Source organism: Bombus affinis, chromosome 17 (assembly GCF_024516045.1).
Source record: "Bombus affinis isolate iyBomAffi1 chromosome 17, iyBomAffi1.2, whole genome shotgun sequence".
Taxonomy (NCBI): Eukaryota; Metazoa; Arthropoda; class Insecta; order Hymenoptera; family Apidae; genus Bombus; species Bombus affinis.
In genome coordinates, this window is record NC_066360.1 from 1,256,244 (window position 1) to 1,272,739 (window position 16,496).

Here is a 16,496-nt window from a genome sequence, read left to right on the forward strand (position 1 = left end):
TTTTGCACCACAGTGTCGAAGTAGTGTCAAAACTAATTCGTTTATTTGTTAGACCGATCGTCTTAAACTAACGATCACTGACAATAGGGGCTGAGAAGAAACAAATATTGGAAAATTTGTGTTTTATTTATATTCGGCGACCGAAACTTCGAAATTAAGAAGGCCAAACATACATTTTTATTATTTTAAAACAACAAACCGAATAAAGAGATGGCGCTTATATTGCATGTGCATAATCCAAACAAAAATTTGTCGTTTGAAATTTATAACCGCTACTATGTATGATATATCGCGGGTTTCATCATACTGTATTCTATCTGTCTATAAATTCACATTGACTTACCGTTAATTTAGTCCACGATACTGTATGTGATAAATTGTTATAGATAGACATTATTGTTATAGATAGATTTTAGTGATAATAGATTCTCTCTCCTACCGATAAGGATAACGTATTTGAAAGAAACAGGTACGACAAGATATTGGTCGATGGTTTCTGTTTTCATAAAAACAGTTAAGTGAAACATCGAGACAGTAGTGAGTCACACCACATTGTATACAGATAAAGACAGACATCTGGATTAACAAGCCGTTAATATCATTAGCAAACAAATTATATACGAAAATTTCCAAGAAATATGTTTCGAAAAAAGTTCTGCAGAATATTCAACTCAATAAATTCTAAAAACTATGAACTCTACAATAATTATTGAAATATATTTATGTCTCAACGTGGGATTTTAGAATCAGCAAATACATTTTATAGGATCAGTCGTATTAACAACAAAAAATTATTTTCAGTATTAATGTAAACCACGGACATCCTGTAAACTAATTGTAAATTATGGGTAAAGACGAATATCTGTTGATCTATTTGCTAAACTGTTTGATCAGATTTCGTAATTAATATTGCGATGTATTATGTGTTCATTTATCTATGTAATTATCGAATTTTTCAAACGCTTCCCTTCAAGTGCAATCAGAAATGCCTCCACTTGAGATACGGAAGTAATTTTGCTCTCGTAATTGGTTAAGTATGTCATGTTAATTTATCAGATCGTGACAATCTATCTCCCTCTTCCATTTATTTGAACAATTGGTTGCCTGGAGTAATAGCCTATAAATTTGATTGCGTTCGTGGCAAATAGATAGTATCTTCCGCTCAGCATTCTGTCCCATTCTATTTTTTATATAAAAACAAACTAATATTCTTCCTTAATTGTTATCAACATCGTTTTACGAGCCATCTCTGTATCATACAAAAAATGATTCGTATAAAAGTATGCGTACAATTATTTTGGTTCTTTTTGATCCTGCAGTCAACAAAGTCGAACGAAGAAGATTATGAAGTGGAGTTGGTACAAGTTGTAAGTAGCTAAACATTTTATAATCAATTAAAATTCAGTCGCGAGATATTTTATAAAATAACTGTAACGTAATAATGTGTAATCATGAAACATATGTGTGTGTATATACTTGTTTTAGCATTTTTTAATTTTACTCTTAAAATATTACATTTTGAAAATTCCAACTTTTAATGTAACTCATCGATATATATGTAGTTTACACAATAACATACAAAAATTTCCAATTTTGTTTCATATACTTTTAAATGATATTCTTTTATAGTGCTGTATCTTCTAACGAAATTTGTTTCCTGTCTCTATCGCTACACCTGAATATTAGTAAATGTAGGTATTTAGAATAAAGTATTTTTTGATTTTTCGATTTATTAATAACCTTTGAACTATTATTCCAACGTATTAAATTTGTTTCTCAGAATTAAATTTAATACGAAACAAATTCAATAGCTCCAATAAGAATGGACGTTAAATATGCGCGCCATGTTTACACATAATTAATTTTTACCATAATAAATAAGTAGAAAAAAATTCTTTTTCATAAATAAGATTTACAACGATTGAAGAGAGTATTTACATAGATTGCATAGTTTACAGCATGCCATTTATTACTTAAATGTAACAAGATATCAATCGCAAAGTAACGCTATTCACAAAACATACATGTTATTACATGTAATTCGTGATAAATGTTGAAAGATATAAGATTTGTATTCTATACAGTAGTAGAAACTGCGACAAGTAAATTGTCCGCATCTTATTTCAATTTAAGTAAAAGATTTTATATATAACGTTCGACACAATTTCTTACCGATTATACTATAGGTACATTGATGTATTGAATAAATTAATCAAAGAAAAGACATATGCAATATTCTTTGTTGTTTCGATAAAAAAAGGCAGCTTGATAAGTTACAAAATTAAGATAATATCGAAAATGAAAATAATATTTAAATAAGAAAATAATATTGTTTCCAATTTTCAGACATGATTCGTTAGAAAATTGTGAAATGAAAAGTTGATTTCTATGTTGTTTCGAACACTAAAAGTAGCTCTTTGCATTTAAGAAATTATAATTAAAAAGGTTTAAAATTTCGTGAATAAGAGCGGAAAATATCATATTCGTTTAGTTAATAGCGTTACAAATAAAGAATGATTTAAGCAGTTCATAATATAATACAGCAATGGATAATGCAGGAAACCATCGTTCCAATCACTTGTATCATAGCACGGTTGAAGAAATTATCGATACACGATATGTGGTTCTACATGTTATTTGTTATTCCATAGTATCAATATAAATCACCGCTGTAATGAATCAATAACATCATATAAGAATCGAAAATGATAAGGAAATCAGGTGACCCCTAAACCAAAGCATCGAATGTGTGGTCTATCGCGTACTTAATCAATGATAATACTAGAAAAATAATAATAAGTAAATAATTTTTTATTGCTACAAGTAAAATAATGTAGAACCGTCTATTTTATAAAATTCGATCCAAGCCATCACGAATAAATGAAATAGGTAAAAAAATCAATCGCAATACCTATACTACCATGCTACAATAAAACAGATTTCTTGAAATTCTCTAAATTCTTTACATGTTTTCTCTCAATTTTCATGTATCTGTATAAATAGGTATTTTCTAACAAATTGTTAGAAATTAAAAGAAAATACCTGTTCATTACGTTCAAAACGTATGTAATTCAAATATATAAATAATGACCGACACTGTTTCTCATCGATCGATGACGCGAAAAATTGGCGCAAAACATGTAAAGTAAACAGTGCAACATCTGTCATATATATAGTATTTGTTACAATTTAATTGTAAATTATAGGTCGTTGATTAAGTAAACAAATGACGATTCAAAACGATACATCTTGCCGACAAGATAATCGACTTTGCGTACATTATGATTTCAGAATAATAATGTCTTATCGCTTTATTACAATATACACATGTTATAGTTTCCTTTTGGCAGTAAAAATGTGTTCAACTGAAATAATTAAACAAATTCGTGAACTCTATCAGCTTCATAAAAATTTCGGAAAAGTTTCAAACAGTTCAAGAATACCTTTGTTCTTTGTTAAATACATGGCCAAAAATAAATATTAGGCAAGGAGAACATTTTTATTGACTTGAAAAGGAGTTTTATTGAAGAAGGGAGTAAGATGTTTAAAGTTCCTTACTCAATTCGAACTATACAAAAAATGCTAAAATCACTGAACTTTGAATTTAAAAAAAAAAAAAAAAAAAAGGAGAAGAAAAAGAATGGGAAAGGATATATTTTTATCGATACAACAAAGAATATTGCATATGACTTTTCTCGTGTGACTTTTCTACGTGTGCAATGTACGTATAGTATAATCGGTAAAAAATTGCGTGATCCACTATACAATCCCTGACAAAAAGTTTCCGACCAGACACAGTAATATTTTACTTACTTTATATACATAAATTTGCTCAAAACATTCATATTTTAAAGTTAATGATGTAGCGCAACAATACGATTATAATACCATCGAGTTTTTATAAATAGTTTAAGCGATCGACAACAGTTTAGAAACAAGCAAAAAGGAAATGACGCGAAATTGTTTGAAATCAGTAAGTAATCATTCAATAAATAAACAAATTTCTTCGATAAACCTACACGCCTATCCGAGCTTTTTCCGGGCTGTTCTTACACTTCAAAATGTCTCGATTGCATTATATGTCGTACAGCAACAAATTAAATTAAATTAAATTAATATAAAGTAAATTTATTATGAAAGAGAAGCAAGAGAAGAAACAAAATGTTACGCGAAGAAGTGAATGTTACTTATAGAAATCATGGAAAAAATTAGGGATAACTAAAATAATTTCCTCGGAAATTAGAATTAACGAATCTGATTGGAATTTCTTTCTAGGATTTCCGTGTAATATTATGTTTTTTCTCTTGCTTCTCTTGCATAATAAGTTTGTGCTATTTTGCTGTTATTTACTTTATACGAGGTCTCTTATTTTCTCGTCACTTTATATACGCGAAGTGCCTGATCGATAACTTCTTGCCAAGCGTTGTGAAAGTAGCTTAATTAATTAATGTTGTGAATAGAAATATGGAATATATCTGTAATATGGAATAAGAAAGTTGACAAAATACTGGCTGATTCGAAATACGCTCCAAAAGTGATCGAAGACTTATAATACATTAGGAATTATAATTTTTATAAAAAAATATTTGGATATACAAACAAATTGATATATACACACGTTTTATATCAACACATTTAGTATTCGTTCCAATAATCTTTTTTACAAAATTTGCAGGTGTTTAGACATGGCGATCGAACACCAACTAAATCAGAATTATATAAAAATTTAGCCTATAATCCTATTTACGACTCGCTCGGCTACGGTCAGTTAACCGATGTAAGTACATATTATATTCTAATAATTCATAAACTGACTTTTTCGATGAAATATAGTAGTCTTAATCGATTCTTTATTTTTATGCTTTTTCTTTATCTACGTAAGGTACGATTTCTGGAAACTAATTTAGATATTGTAATTTCGATTCAACTTTAGCCGTATGTAATCTACAACAAAGTACTGGAAAAGTATTTCTGTTTCTTGCGGAAAATCATATCAACGAATGGAATCTTCTGTTAAGAGTCTCGCGATTTATTGCTGTGTCGTATATATTATATACATTATGTACTTCCTTATCACTTATCACCTTATTATAAAGGTATAAGTATACTAACTATATATATACAGTTTTAAGACATATGTATATACAAATCAAGCTTAAAACTTTTAAAAGCTTCTATTAAACTTGAAACGCTTGCAAAGATACTTTCTATCGATATACTACAGAAGCATCAACGTGTTGTACCTGTGAAACCCCGTTATAATGATTTATCGAATGCCCCGCGGGGTAAATGGTAAAGATTATCGAAGATATAAAACAAAACTTATTCAATATGAGATGAGAATAAAATTAGCCCTAGCATAAAGATCTACGATATAATATACGTTTGTTCTCGTTTAGGCTGGGAAAATAAGAGAATTTCGTCTTGGTGCGATATTGAGAAAACGGTATCGTGCATTTCTTGGTGATCATCATAAGTACGGTAGCGTTTATGCCTACAGTTCGGATATTGATCGAACAAAAATGTCTCTGCAATTAGTTCTGGGCGGTCTGTATCCACCAACCTTGAACGAAATGGGCCACTTAGAGTTATCTCCAATAGCAACGCATTACGTACCACTGATTCTAGACAATCTAATGTTCCCAATGCTTTGTCCAGCGTAAGTGTATAAATCAATTTAAATACATCGTTATTCATCGTATTTGCCACAATACGAGATTATGCATTTGACTGTTATAATATTTATGAAAAATACCACTATTAACGTTTGCGACATATAAAATCGACGAAATCATATCAATTGTTCAAACAAAAATAAAGCACTATAAATATACGTTCGCAAAGATATGTTCCTATATATATGTACATACACGCTGTATACATGCACTGCTGGCCAACAATATCGGGTCGCTTACTTCTTACATTTATTTATTTATTCAATTATTTGTTCAATTAATTATTTAACTATTAATTAATTATTCATTGAAAAAATCTAATAAATTTTACTTTACGTATTATCATACATCATAAAATACGTACAGTGCGAATGAAATAACGGACTTATAATAAAATATTTCATAAAAGCAGTGTAAAGCGTACAATTTGTATTAAATATCAGCATATGCTCTAAAACTTATGGTCGCAATTACCTATATGTATATATATATATAGATATCGTGTATGCATAATCGATTTACTAGAAAAGTGGCATTATCGGGAAAAGTAATTTTTTCAGGAAATCGATTTACAACAGAAATTTTCAGCTGTTTAACAATAATTCTTTTATAATCTAGATAATAGTTTTGAGATTCTGCAGAATTCGTGCTAAATAATTATTGAAAACAATTTATCGAAAAATTATAACATCTCTATAACAGTATCTTCTTTCTAAAAGTTTTCTACAAACATCTCAGATCTGACTATCTTTTAGATGTGTCATTTTTCTAACAAGTTAATCATGTATAGTCTGCTATAATCAAAACGGAAATCATAACAAATAAGCAAAATTCAGGAATTCAATTCAATTCAATGGTTATAGCATCGCATCGATGAAAAGGGACAATTTTTCTCTTTCATTTATAGACGGATTACATGGTCATTGATACTTTCTAAGTCATTTTTAAATCTATTATTTTAGTAAGAATAAGAAATGTAACGTGTATGCAAAACAAATAATAAATTATTCGATAGTTTAGTTTCCTGGTACGTTTTCAATCGTTATGAAGCTATTGCTCCGTACTCTAGATGTCTTTCTGCACTTTTTATTTAGTTTTAATTACAATAGATAAAACTGTGTTTCTTTTAGATACCTAAAGGAATATATCCAGACTAAAGTTTCATCTTCGGTTCGTGCAATAGTATCGAAAAACAAAGAACTTTTCCAGTATCTTGCAAATTACACCGGATCAGACATGATTTTGGATCCAATCTTTTCAACTTACAAGCTACACCACTTCTTGACAACACAGGTTTGTATTAAATTCTTTTATTTTACTTTTAGTTTCGGCGTTTCGCATCATTTTACATCATCGGCATAGATATATTTATGATCGCTTTGTTATTCACATTGTTACACTTAGCACTGATACTAACACTGTTTGAACCTTTCGAAAAAGAGTTTTGTCGAGAAGGAAAGGAGATCCGAGCAATTTCATTAGTACCACAGCTGGCTTCACCAGGCTGTCGCACTCATACCACGTATACATGTATAGTATCATCAACTGCAATACCGGCGAAACTTTGCATTTCTTGTTTCGCGTTACACGAAGCATTGTTAAGCGTAACAGTGTAAATATGTAGTGACAATCCAGACCGCGAAAGCTTCAAGACTCTCAACTTTATCATTCGAGAAATGCAAATCCAACTTTTGAAAACATTGCATTAAAAAATATCGCTAAACCGGAAATAATTAAATAAAAACTCTGCCGATGTTTGAGCGGTGTAGGAACGCGAATCTTCGGCCGTTATCCTTGCGACATCACGAACCTGTCTCTCTGGTGCGTACGCGATACGTGCATACCTCCTTATTCCAATTGTCGCAATGACACCAGTAATATATCCTTGAGAGCAAAAGTTTTGTTGGTCTAGCAAACTTGCGATGCAACGATGTTATTTAACGTGTTAAATATGGGTTTGGGGTTGATATTTCATTGATTCACGCAGATTCAATTTTTACGTTCTATATTTTACCACCATATACAACCATCTAAACACACCGGATACACTTGGATAATTAACACGTGGTCGACTCCTAAGACAAAAGAGTGTCGCGTAAAATGAAAAAAGGAAATCTCGGATGAAAAGAAAAATAAAATATAAAAAAATAAGAAGAGAATTTATTTTTGAACACTTGGTTTACACTAATTACGATTTGGTTCTGAACTTCAGCCGTGACTTTCCAAGACTGAAGCTCTTACAATTTGACTTTCGATCGGATCTGTTTCTTTTTTCTTTGTCATCCCTCAATATCCCCACTATCCACGCGTTTGTTAGGCGTCCGTGACCGTTGCCACGCACGCCTTCTTCTAGAACATTCGGCGGAAGGACCGTTGGGATATCGATGGCTCATTAGGAACTTCGACGATATACATTGTCGCCGAGTGTCGCCACATTTTTATCTTCATCATCAGTCCATCGGATTTGAAGTGTGCTGTCACGACGACAAGAGCGTCGTCAGAAGTCGTACCAACTTAGCTTGTAGGAACTAGCGATCATACCAACTTAACCTTTCTCAACGTTAAATCTAGTTTGTTAATAATTAAAAAGTGTGAAAAGTGTTGAAGAATTGAATATTTTAAATATATAGAGGAAAGTAAATAGTTATTACAATATTGGGCTTGTTAACCGGTAAAACGTTGATATTTACAAAATCGATATTAACGAAGTATCTACCGAGCACTTCAAGCTTAACCGAGAGTGAAAAATACAAAATGTTTAGAAATATATTAAAACTGAAGAGTAAAAGGAGTTGATCTTTCGCATTCTGTTTAATACTTACTAGAAAAAAACAATCGTGATTCTGAAATCCAACGAACCAAGACAAGAAAACTATAACATTCGATGTCGTAGACTGTAAAAGATCTTGCATATTGCAAGAAGAATCGTAAATTAAACTGCTTGGGTATCGTCCGTCGATATTAGACGGTAAGCATTCGGGCGATTGCTAAGCGCGGTCGCTCTTGAACTATTACCGACGTGCTAATTATACTGACGTGTCACGGTAATTGGCACGTCGGTAATATTATACATACAATTGCATCGATTGATCAGCGATCGCACACTTTTCCCAAGAACCGCTTTCCTACCTAGTCCATGATCACACGGAGTGAGTGTATTGTATCGAACTATAAAAGGTGTCTGTATAAAAAATTCAATCGAATTTCAACCAATTTTATTTTTTTTCGTTACCACGGCAGTCTTTGCCTCGAAATTCCAATCTTCGTCATGGTCCATCAACAACCTATCAAATCCCATTTATTAAACATTAAAAGTAGTTTGGAAAATTCATTTCGTTTTGTGTAGTAAAATAGATTTCAAAATAAAAAACATCGAATTTTACCGCATAATATGTTTCACGTTTTTACAAAATGGCAAGTAATTTCATATAATATATCTCATATAAAATTCATTAAAGGTAAATAAACGACTAAATCAATAAATTCATTTCATTTCGAACAAAATGATAAATACGTAGAATAATATTATACAATGAAATTCACTTTGTATTTGTAATTATAATTTGACTGTTGTAATAACGATGAAAAGCAGAGTTTTAATATTACAGGAAAGTATGAACATTACTCTCCCAGAATGGGCAACTAAAGATGTGGAACGCAAAATGAACTCACTTGTAAAATTAGAGTATGATCTTCAATCTCATAACACAGTGATGAAACGACTCAATGGAGGTTTCCTTGTAAAGGAATTTATAAAAAACATGGATGCCAAGAAAACTAGAAATTCTCCAAAAATTTACGTATATAGTGGGCATGAAGTGAATGTTGCAGCTTTTGCCAGAGCACACGATTTAACTCAACCTGAAATGCCTTTCTTTGGATCGACGATTATAGTGGAAAAATTGCGAAATTGTGCCGGCAAACAATTTGTTAGAGTACGTTTTATTAAATTATGCAAAATGCAGGTTTCCTTCGAGACTGATGAAATTAATTATTGAAATTATTTAACAGTTTCTGTAACATATATATAAGATCTAACGTTATAAATTTTGTCGATAGATGTTACACTGGAGTGGCACTGAAGATAAATTATTCACTTATACGATTCCTAATTGTGGTGAAATATGTCCGTACGAGAAGTACGTAAGACACATGAAACGTGTGATCCCTTCGGACGAAGAATCAGATTGCTTATGGAATAATGTATCGCTGAGAAAGTTACGTCGGTATTACACAGGACTATTGGATTTAATTACGAAATAGAGATGTATGTTTTAAATGTGTATTATCGAAGACCTATGTGAATATGGAACTTTCACGATTTATATAATGCCTTTTCTTGCTATTTTCATGTAAATTTCACTGTTATCGACGTAAAATCGATATGACGTAAAGTGACATTGCAACACTAATAATAATTGAAATTAAAACAGCAAATCGAAAAAAATTGTCTGTTTCGGAAATGAAATTACAGAAGCATGCTAATAACGTATGTTTATAATTGTTACATTATTTCTCGAAACCATTTATATAATTAAGAAGCTGAGCTTAATATCAGTATCGATGTATATCGGTATAATATCAATATATCGATGTATTTGAGGGCTATTCCTGTTCAAGTATATCGAGCATGGAATTTGCCTTCCACGAATACTGCACAATTATTTTGTTAAATAAAACAAGTATTCTCAAGTATAATGGAACACTAGTCGAACCGGCTCCAAATTTTACGAGCAGCTTATCAGAAATTCTTCATTCGCGTAAAATCATTTTTTCTTAACTGACATTTTTAAATAAATGCTAGTGCAAACGTCCAAATAAAATTCATAGAAATTTTGTTTATCATCTATAGCTCCATCTAGTCGTATCCTAAATTTTGTTGAAAAATTCAACGCATTGATAATGATAATCGTAATTCGATTTGAATCATTCGAAAATCGAAGTACGAAGAAGACATCGTAGAATCTATGTTATTTCTTAACAATATTCTAAAATTCGTAAATTACAGAGGAATATAGTTCGGAATTTCTATAAAACGCTAAAAGATTTATTCAAAACATTAAGATGGGATAACGAGGTAAGATATATGGTAATAAAAGATAAGACGTGATTCGCTATGAGCGTCTGACGCGTGCGGTAGACCGTCTGCGTTCGTAATTTGACGTAGACTAAACTCTGCGACTATACTCCTAGTACTTTCCTGCAGTTCCAGCCGGCTCCGATAGATGGCAGCATCGCTCGTACACAAGGAGCGCGATAATGTGCGACAAGGACAGATATACTTCTCCCCCTAATTTTACGATTATTCGTTAATTACTCCTTTCCCTGGAAAAATTCGCGAACTAGGATCGTACGATAAAGGTAGAGTCCCTGGCATGACTTCAACACCGATTTCGACAGGAATTTCCCTTTAATTAATTAGTTATGAATAATTATCGTAGCAAGTGAAACGGTACGGGTCAGAGATTTTCCATAAATACCAACTTTCTGGAGGATTAATTCGCACTCTAAGAAATTGTAGAAGCTTCCTTAGATCCTATTCTAAGTTCTTCGTGCACAAAAGATGGTAAATTATCTACGTGTAGCGAAAACTATGCGAAAATTCATTTCGTCGCCCCTGAGTGACGACGGGTCGCTGTGAATGAATGCAAACAATATTTAAAGTATTAATTTTCAACATTTAAACTGTTAATTTGTAGTATTTAAGCCATTAATTTAAAACATTTAAATCATTAATTTACGATATTAAAGCTATTAATTTTGAACATTTAAAACACTAATTTATGACATGTAAAAACCATATTAACGACATCAGTACATAATACAAAAATATATGTAAAATCCCTAGAGTTCATGTAGGATAGGGATTTTTTTTGTTTTACGGGTAGCACGACAGGCTGTGTTTAACGGAGAGACCGATCTTCCTTTGTTGCACGGACGACCATTTGACGTGTTCCCCAGACGGACGGACAGAGAGTTACATTAGAGAGACAGACAAGGTTATAGAATAGTTGTTTAAGATTGTAAAGACTGAAGATTTAAGAATTAAAGACTGAAGAAGAAAGATCGGTAGCTCAGGACGTTGAAAATCGATTCTCGATTTTCAGGTAAACATTGCACCAAAGACTTATAATTTCCCGTTTAGATAATCATCGTTATTGATTGTTATAGACGCATATTAATTGTTGTTCATTTTTGTATTTTATCAAATCATTTCATAATAAAAAATCTCGATTTTCAGACTTCAGAATCGATCCCTGAATTATCCCATTATCGAACCTTATATATATTACATTGTAGTAACACATAATGATGTACTATTACGCTATATTATATTGCTTTATATTATATCATAACACGTCATAATATATTACGATATATTTCATTACGATATATTATATTACGTTATATTATATCACATTATATTGTAAAATGTTATAATATATTACCTTATATTATGTCATTGTATAAGTAATAAAATGATATAACATAAAATAATATTACGCAATATAATATAACGTAATACAATAGAACGCAATACATTTTAACGTAATTCCATATAACGTAATATATTATAACGTAATACCATATAACAAAATAATATATTACGTAACACATTATAATGTAATTCATCATAACGTAATACCATACAACATAATAATATATAACGTAATATATTTGTTGGGTGTTTCAACCGTTCGCGGAGAGACGCGATCGTGAGATAACGCGTCAACGAGAGTCGTAAATTCTCGTTACGATTAAACAATCGACGCCACGAACTGATTGATCCCCTATTTCTATTACGAGAATAGAGGTGGTTAGGTTTGAGTGTATATGAACAACTATACTGGGTTGGTTGATAAAAGTTTAATAAAAATAACGAAACAACAAGTTCAGTCAAAGATCAACAATTAAAAAACGAAAAGGATAACAGTCAAGGTTTGTTTAGCGGTTTGCTTATAACGAGATCTATCGCACTTCGCAGCTTGAGACAGACGTTATGTGTTAGATTCGATTCAATGTGTAACGTTCGACGTGTCACAAGGAACTGACTGACTTTAGATGATTCCTTTGTCTCATGTTTAAGACGACCCCCACTCTACTTAGGTCACGCCACCGTTCGCGCCTATGATCATGTCACGACCGGCATACTTCAAATCCGATGGACCGATGATGGAGATAGAGATGTGGCGGCCTTGGCGACAATATATATCGCCGAAGTGCCTAATGAGTCATCTGTATCCTAACGGTCCTTCCACCGAATGTCCTAGAAGTGTGACAACGGTCACGTACGCCTACAGGGTAGTGGGGATATTGAGGGATGACAAACAAAGAAGAAACAGATGCTACCGAAAGTCAAATTGTAAGAGCTTCAGTCTTGGAAAGTCACGGCTGGAGCTCAGAACAAAATCGCAGTCAGTGTAAATTCAGAATACAAGAAATAAATTCTCTTGTTTTTTTTTGTTACCTTAATTTTTTCTTTTCGTTCGAGCCCCCTGCTTTTTATTTTACGTGACAATCACGTATGTCTGTTCTTGCGTGAAAAACGTAACGGACAAAATTCGACGTTTCCAGAACTCGCTGCTTGGCGACAGCTATGCGCTCGTCGATACATTGTATATGATCCGGCGGTCAGATAAAACGATCTGCCTGCGACATTGTAGGGCCGCGAGCGACGGTTAGAAAATACAGCCTGTGGCAAGCCTCGTGGCGTAACAGCGAGCTTGCGGTTTATCGTCATGGAAAATGATCAGGAATCGGTTTTTCAATTAACAAGGCAGAGGTTTGACAAGCAAATTAAAGCGAATGTTGGCCGCGAACAACTCGTACTCGCTTTTGCTCACGGGCCCGTGTAACTTGCTGCGCGGGAATACGCAAATATCGGCGCCGGTATCGATAAGGTAGGAGATTCGCGAGTTCCTATCCGTTACGAATATGCGGCGAGATGCTAAACCGTCGTCGTTTGCCGCTTTTACGGACGGCTGGTTCCGTTTCTCGAATTCCAAGAGCATGGGAATGTGCACTTTCTCGTGCGTTCTCGGTGCTGTGCGTGGTAGTAGCATAGTCCATCTTGCCGCGGCTGCTCGCGGGAACGCGGACGGCGGCGGAATTGTGTACGCGAACGCAATTGTGATCGTGGTCGGCGATATACGTCAGTTCTCAGCTCGGCAAATTGCGCTCGCATCTGGGCCATACAGGCGTCCATTCGCGCTAACCGTTCGTTCAACGTGTTGAAGGCGGTTGCCACGGGGTCGCCTATTCCGTTGTTCTGACCGGTTGTGTGGGTTGCCGCGGGTAGTTGGACTGCGCTGGTCGCGACGATCTGCCCTGTTTCCAGGGTGGTTTCGAAGATGCTATCGGCGATTTGGATGCGGGTTTCTGGGTCTTTGCTCTATACGGAGGCTAGGATGCTCCTCACGCGCAGCGGGAGTCGGCCTTCTCAGACTGTAAGAATGAAATCGTCCGCTAACGCGTTGGTGGCTAAATTTCTTAGATCTCGGTAGAACTGGGATGGCTTCCTATCGCCCATTTGTTCCTTCTCGATTACTTGTCGGAGTCTCTTGGCGTCCGATTCTCCCAGTCTCTTGATGAGCTCCTTTTTGACGAACTCGTAACATCCGGTCGCCGGTGGGGCGGTCAATACGTCTCGGATTAATCTCGCGTGTGACTTATCGAGGTGTGCGACAGCGGTCTGGAATTTTTCCTGGTCGCTCGTGATCCGAGCAGTTGCGAACTGCACTTCCAGCATCGTAAACCACAACTCAACATCGTCAGGCCAGAAAGGTGGTACACGGAGGAGTGCGTTTATCGAGTCTACGTTGCTACCCCCGACCGTCGCATGTTCAAAATCGGCGGTATCGGTCATTTTGCACTGTCTTAACTTCGCGGCGTTTGAAATCTCACAAGCACTATCACGGTCACCTCTTTCACTTAAAATCATGTCGGGGTCACCAATTTAAGGTGGCCGTGAGTTATAGTTGTGTAGTAGTTGGGCCTGGTCCGCTGTAATTGTCACTGGGGGCTGTAGATGTCGCTGCCGGGGTACTGCTGATTTTTCCTCCGTTTTTTGGTGCGTGGGAGTAAAATCGGACTCCGGTCGCCGGGATTCGAACCCGGGTTCCGAACGTTCGCAACCTAAGACGTTAACCACTTTTTTTTTTTATCTTTGTTTATTAATTCCAGGTTTTTTACATATTTTTTTTTTACATGATTTTTTTTCCAGAATAAACGCTGAATTCTAATTGTAGGTACAGGCTACAGGCAAAAGTACCGATACGCGACGGTACGACGTAGCCATGCATTATTACATTTTTTTTCTTTTTTTTTTTACGCCTATTATAGTTAGTTAAATTTAAGCCGCTGTTGCGCTGAGCTTATGTGCGATGTTTTAATTTATGTCCTGAAAGCCTGGACGCAAAAACAGGACAGTTCGCTAGCCTATTAGGGGAGGGATGGGAGGGGATGGACTGGGAGGGGAGGGGAGGGGTGTTCTATGGGATTAGTATAGTATTCGTATATCTATTTACATATTTACATATTTACACTTAATTCAGTGGGCGTTGCCGTTTTGTGGTTCTTTATCTTGTTGTTTTTTGTTATGGGTTCCGTATCCACCAATATTTTTTTGTGTTTTTTCTGTGTTTGTCTTCTGTATCCTTTTGGGGGAGGGCCATGTTGTATCTCCACCTAGTGTCTGCAGTACGGCCATCTAGGTTTTCCTCGCATTGAATAGATTTCATTCCTATTTTCCTTTGCATATGATAAATTATGGGTATGTTGTTTTGGTCTTGGAGATAGTTTCTTTCGTCTAGGTATAGAAAGGCTTCGGGGGGGATGTAGCCTGTTAACAGAGTGTTTTTGAAGTATGCGTCGTTTGGGTATAAGCAGTCGAAGATTAGGCTGTTTTCTTTGATCTTCGCGGCTTGCGAGAAGTGATTTCTCGTTAGTTTTAGGATGTGACAGTCGATGCGGTGGATGTTGGCTAAGTTGTATATTTTTTTGTTTTTTACGTATTTTCTGTATCCGCTGTGTTCAGATCTGTAAATGCTCAGGCAAGCTCTGATGCATTTTCTTTCAAATATGCGAATTTTTTCCATTATTGACGCTGGTATGTTGTACCATATTGGACAGCCGTAGGTTATGATGGGTCTTATTAGCGATTGGTAGCACATGATTTTTACTTTGCTATCGAGAAGTCTGGAATAAAACAGCCTTTTTGTATTCCAAAAAGCTTTGCTGGCTTTGGAGAGTTGGATTTCGATGTGTTGCTTGTAATTTAGTTTTTCATCTATGTTTATTCCTAGGTATTTTACGCAATTTTTGTGTGGTATGAGGTTCTCTTCGTTTGCTTTTTCTTTTAGGCGGAATTTCCTGATTTGTTCCCTTTCTGCTGGGCCGATTTTGCTTGTCATGGGTCTGAATAGTATGGTTTCGCATTTGCTTGCGTTAATTTTTAGTTTCCATGTATGATAGTAATCGCTGATTTTGTTAAAGAGTTCTTGCAGTTCTGTTCTTATCGTTTTGGTTTTGCGGCCTGTTACGTAGATGATTAGGTCATCCGCGAAGGCTATGGAGCGTTTATGTGTGGATGTGTTGAGGTTAAAGAGGTTTAGTAAGTCGTTATTGTAGATGCTGAAGAGTAGCGGGGAATTTACTGTTCCTTGTTGCAGGCCGTTCTCTATGGAGAATTCTTTGCTTGAAGTGTGCGAGCCGTCGGTCATTATGAACGTTTTGTTTGTTATCATGTCCCATACTATTTTGATTAGGTATTCGGGGAAGTTCTTTTTAATCATTTTATAAATGAGCCCTGGGATCCAGACG

The 16,496-nt window shown here is 34.6% G+C and overlaps 1 protein-coding gene across 1 annotated transcript; it reads left to right on the forward strand.

Moving 5' to 3' along the window:
- The first annotated feature begins 1,168 nt into the window (after window positions 1-1,168).
- LOC126926080 (venom acid phosphatase Acph-1-like) lies at window positions 1,169-10,167 on the forward strand. The gene is made up of 6 exons (XM_050742194.1): window positions 1,169-1,367; window positions 4,676-4,777; window positions 5,400-5,659; window positions 6,806-6,968; window positions 9,284-9,610; window positions 9,735-10,167. Exons 1-6 carry the CDS (start codon window positions 1,266-1,268, stop codon window positions 9,936-9,938), a joined length of 1,158 nt encoding a protein of 385 aa, XP_050598151.1. The 5' UTR covers window positions 1,169-1,265; the 3' UTR covers window positions 9,939-10,167.
- The last annotated feature ends 6,329 nt before the right edge of the window (window positions 10,168-16,496 follow it).

Excerpts from the sequence above, each read along its gene's own strand:
- LOC126926080 (XM_050742194.1), top strand. The coding sequence starts at position 1,266 with ATGATTCGTATAAAAGTATGCGTACAATTATTTTGGTTCTTTTTGATC. Across the intron at positions 5,660-6,805 it reads TTCCCAATGCTTTGTCCAGC|ATACCTAAAGGAATATATCC; the intron begins GTAAGTGTATAA and ends TGTTTCTTTTAG. Across the intron at positions 9,611-9,734 it reads CCGGCAAACAATTTGTTAGA|ATGTTACACTGGAGTGGCAC; the intron begins GTACGTTTTATT and ends TTTTGTCGATAG.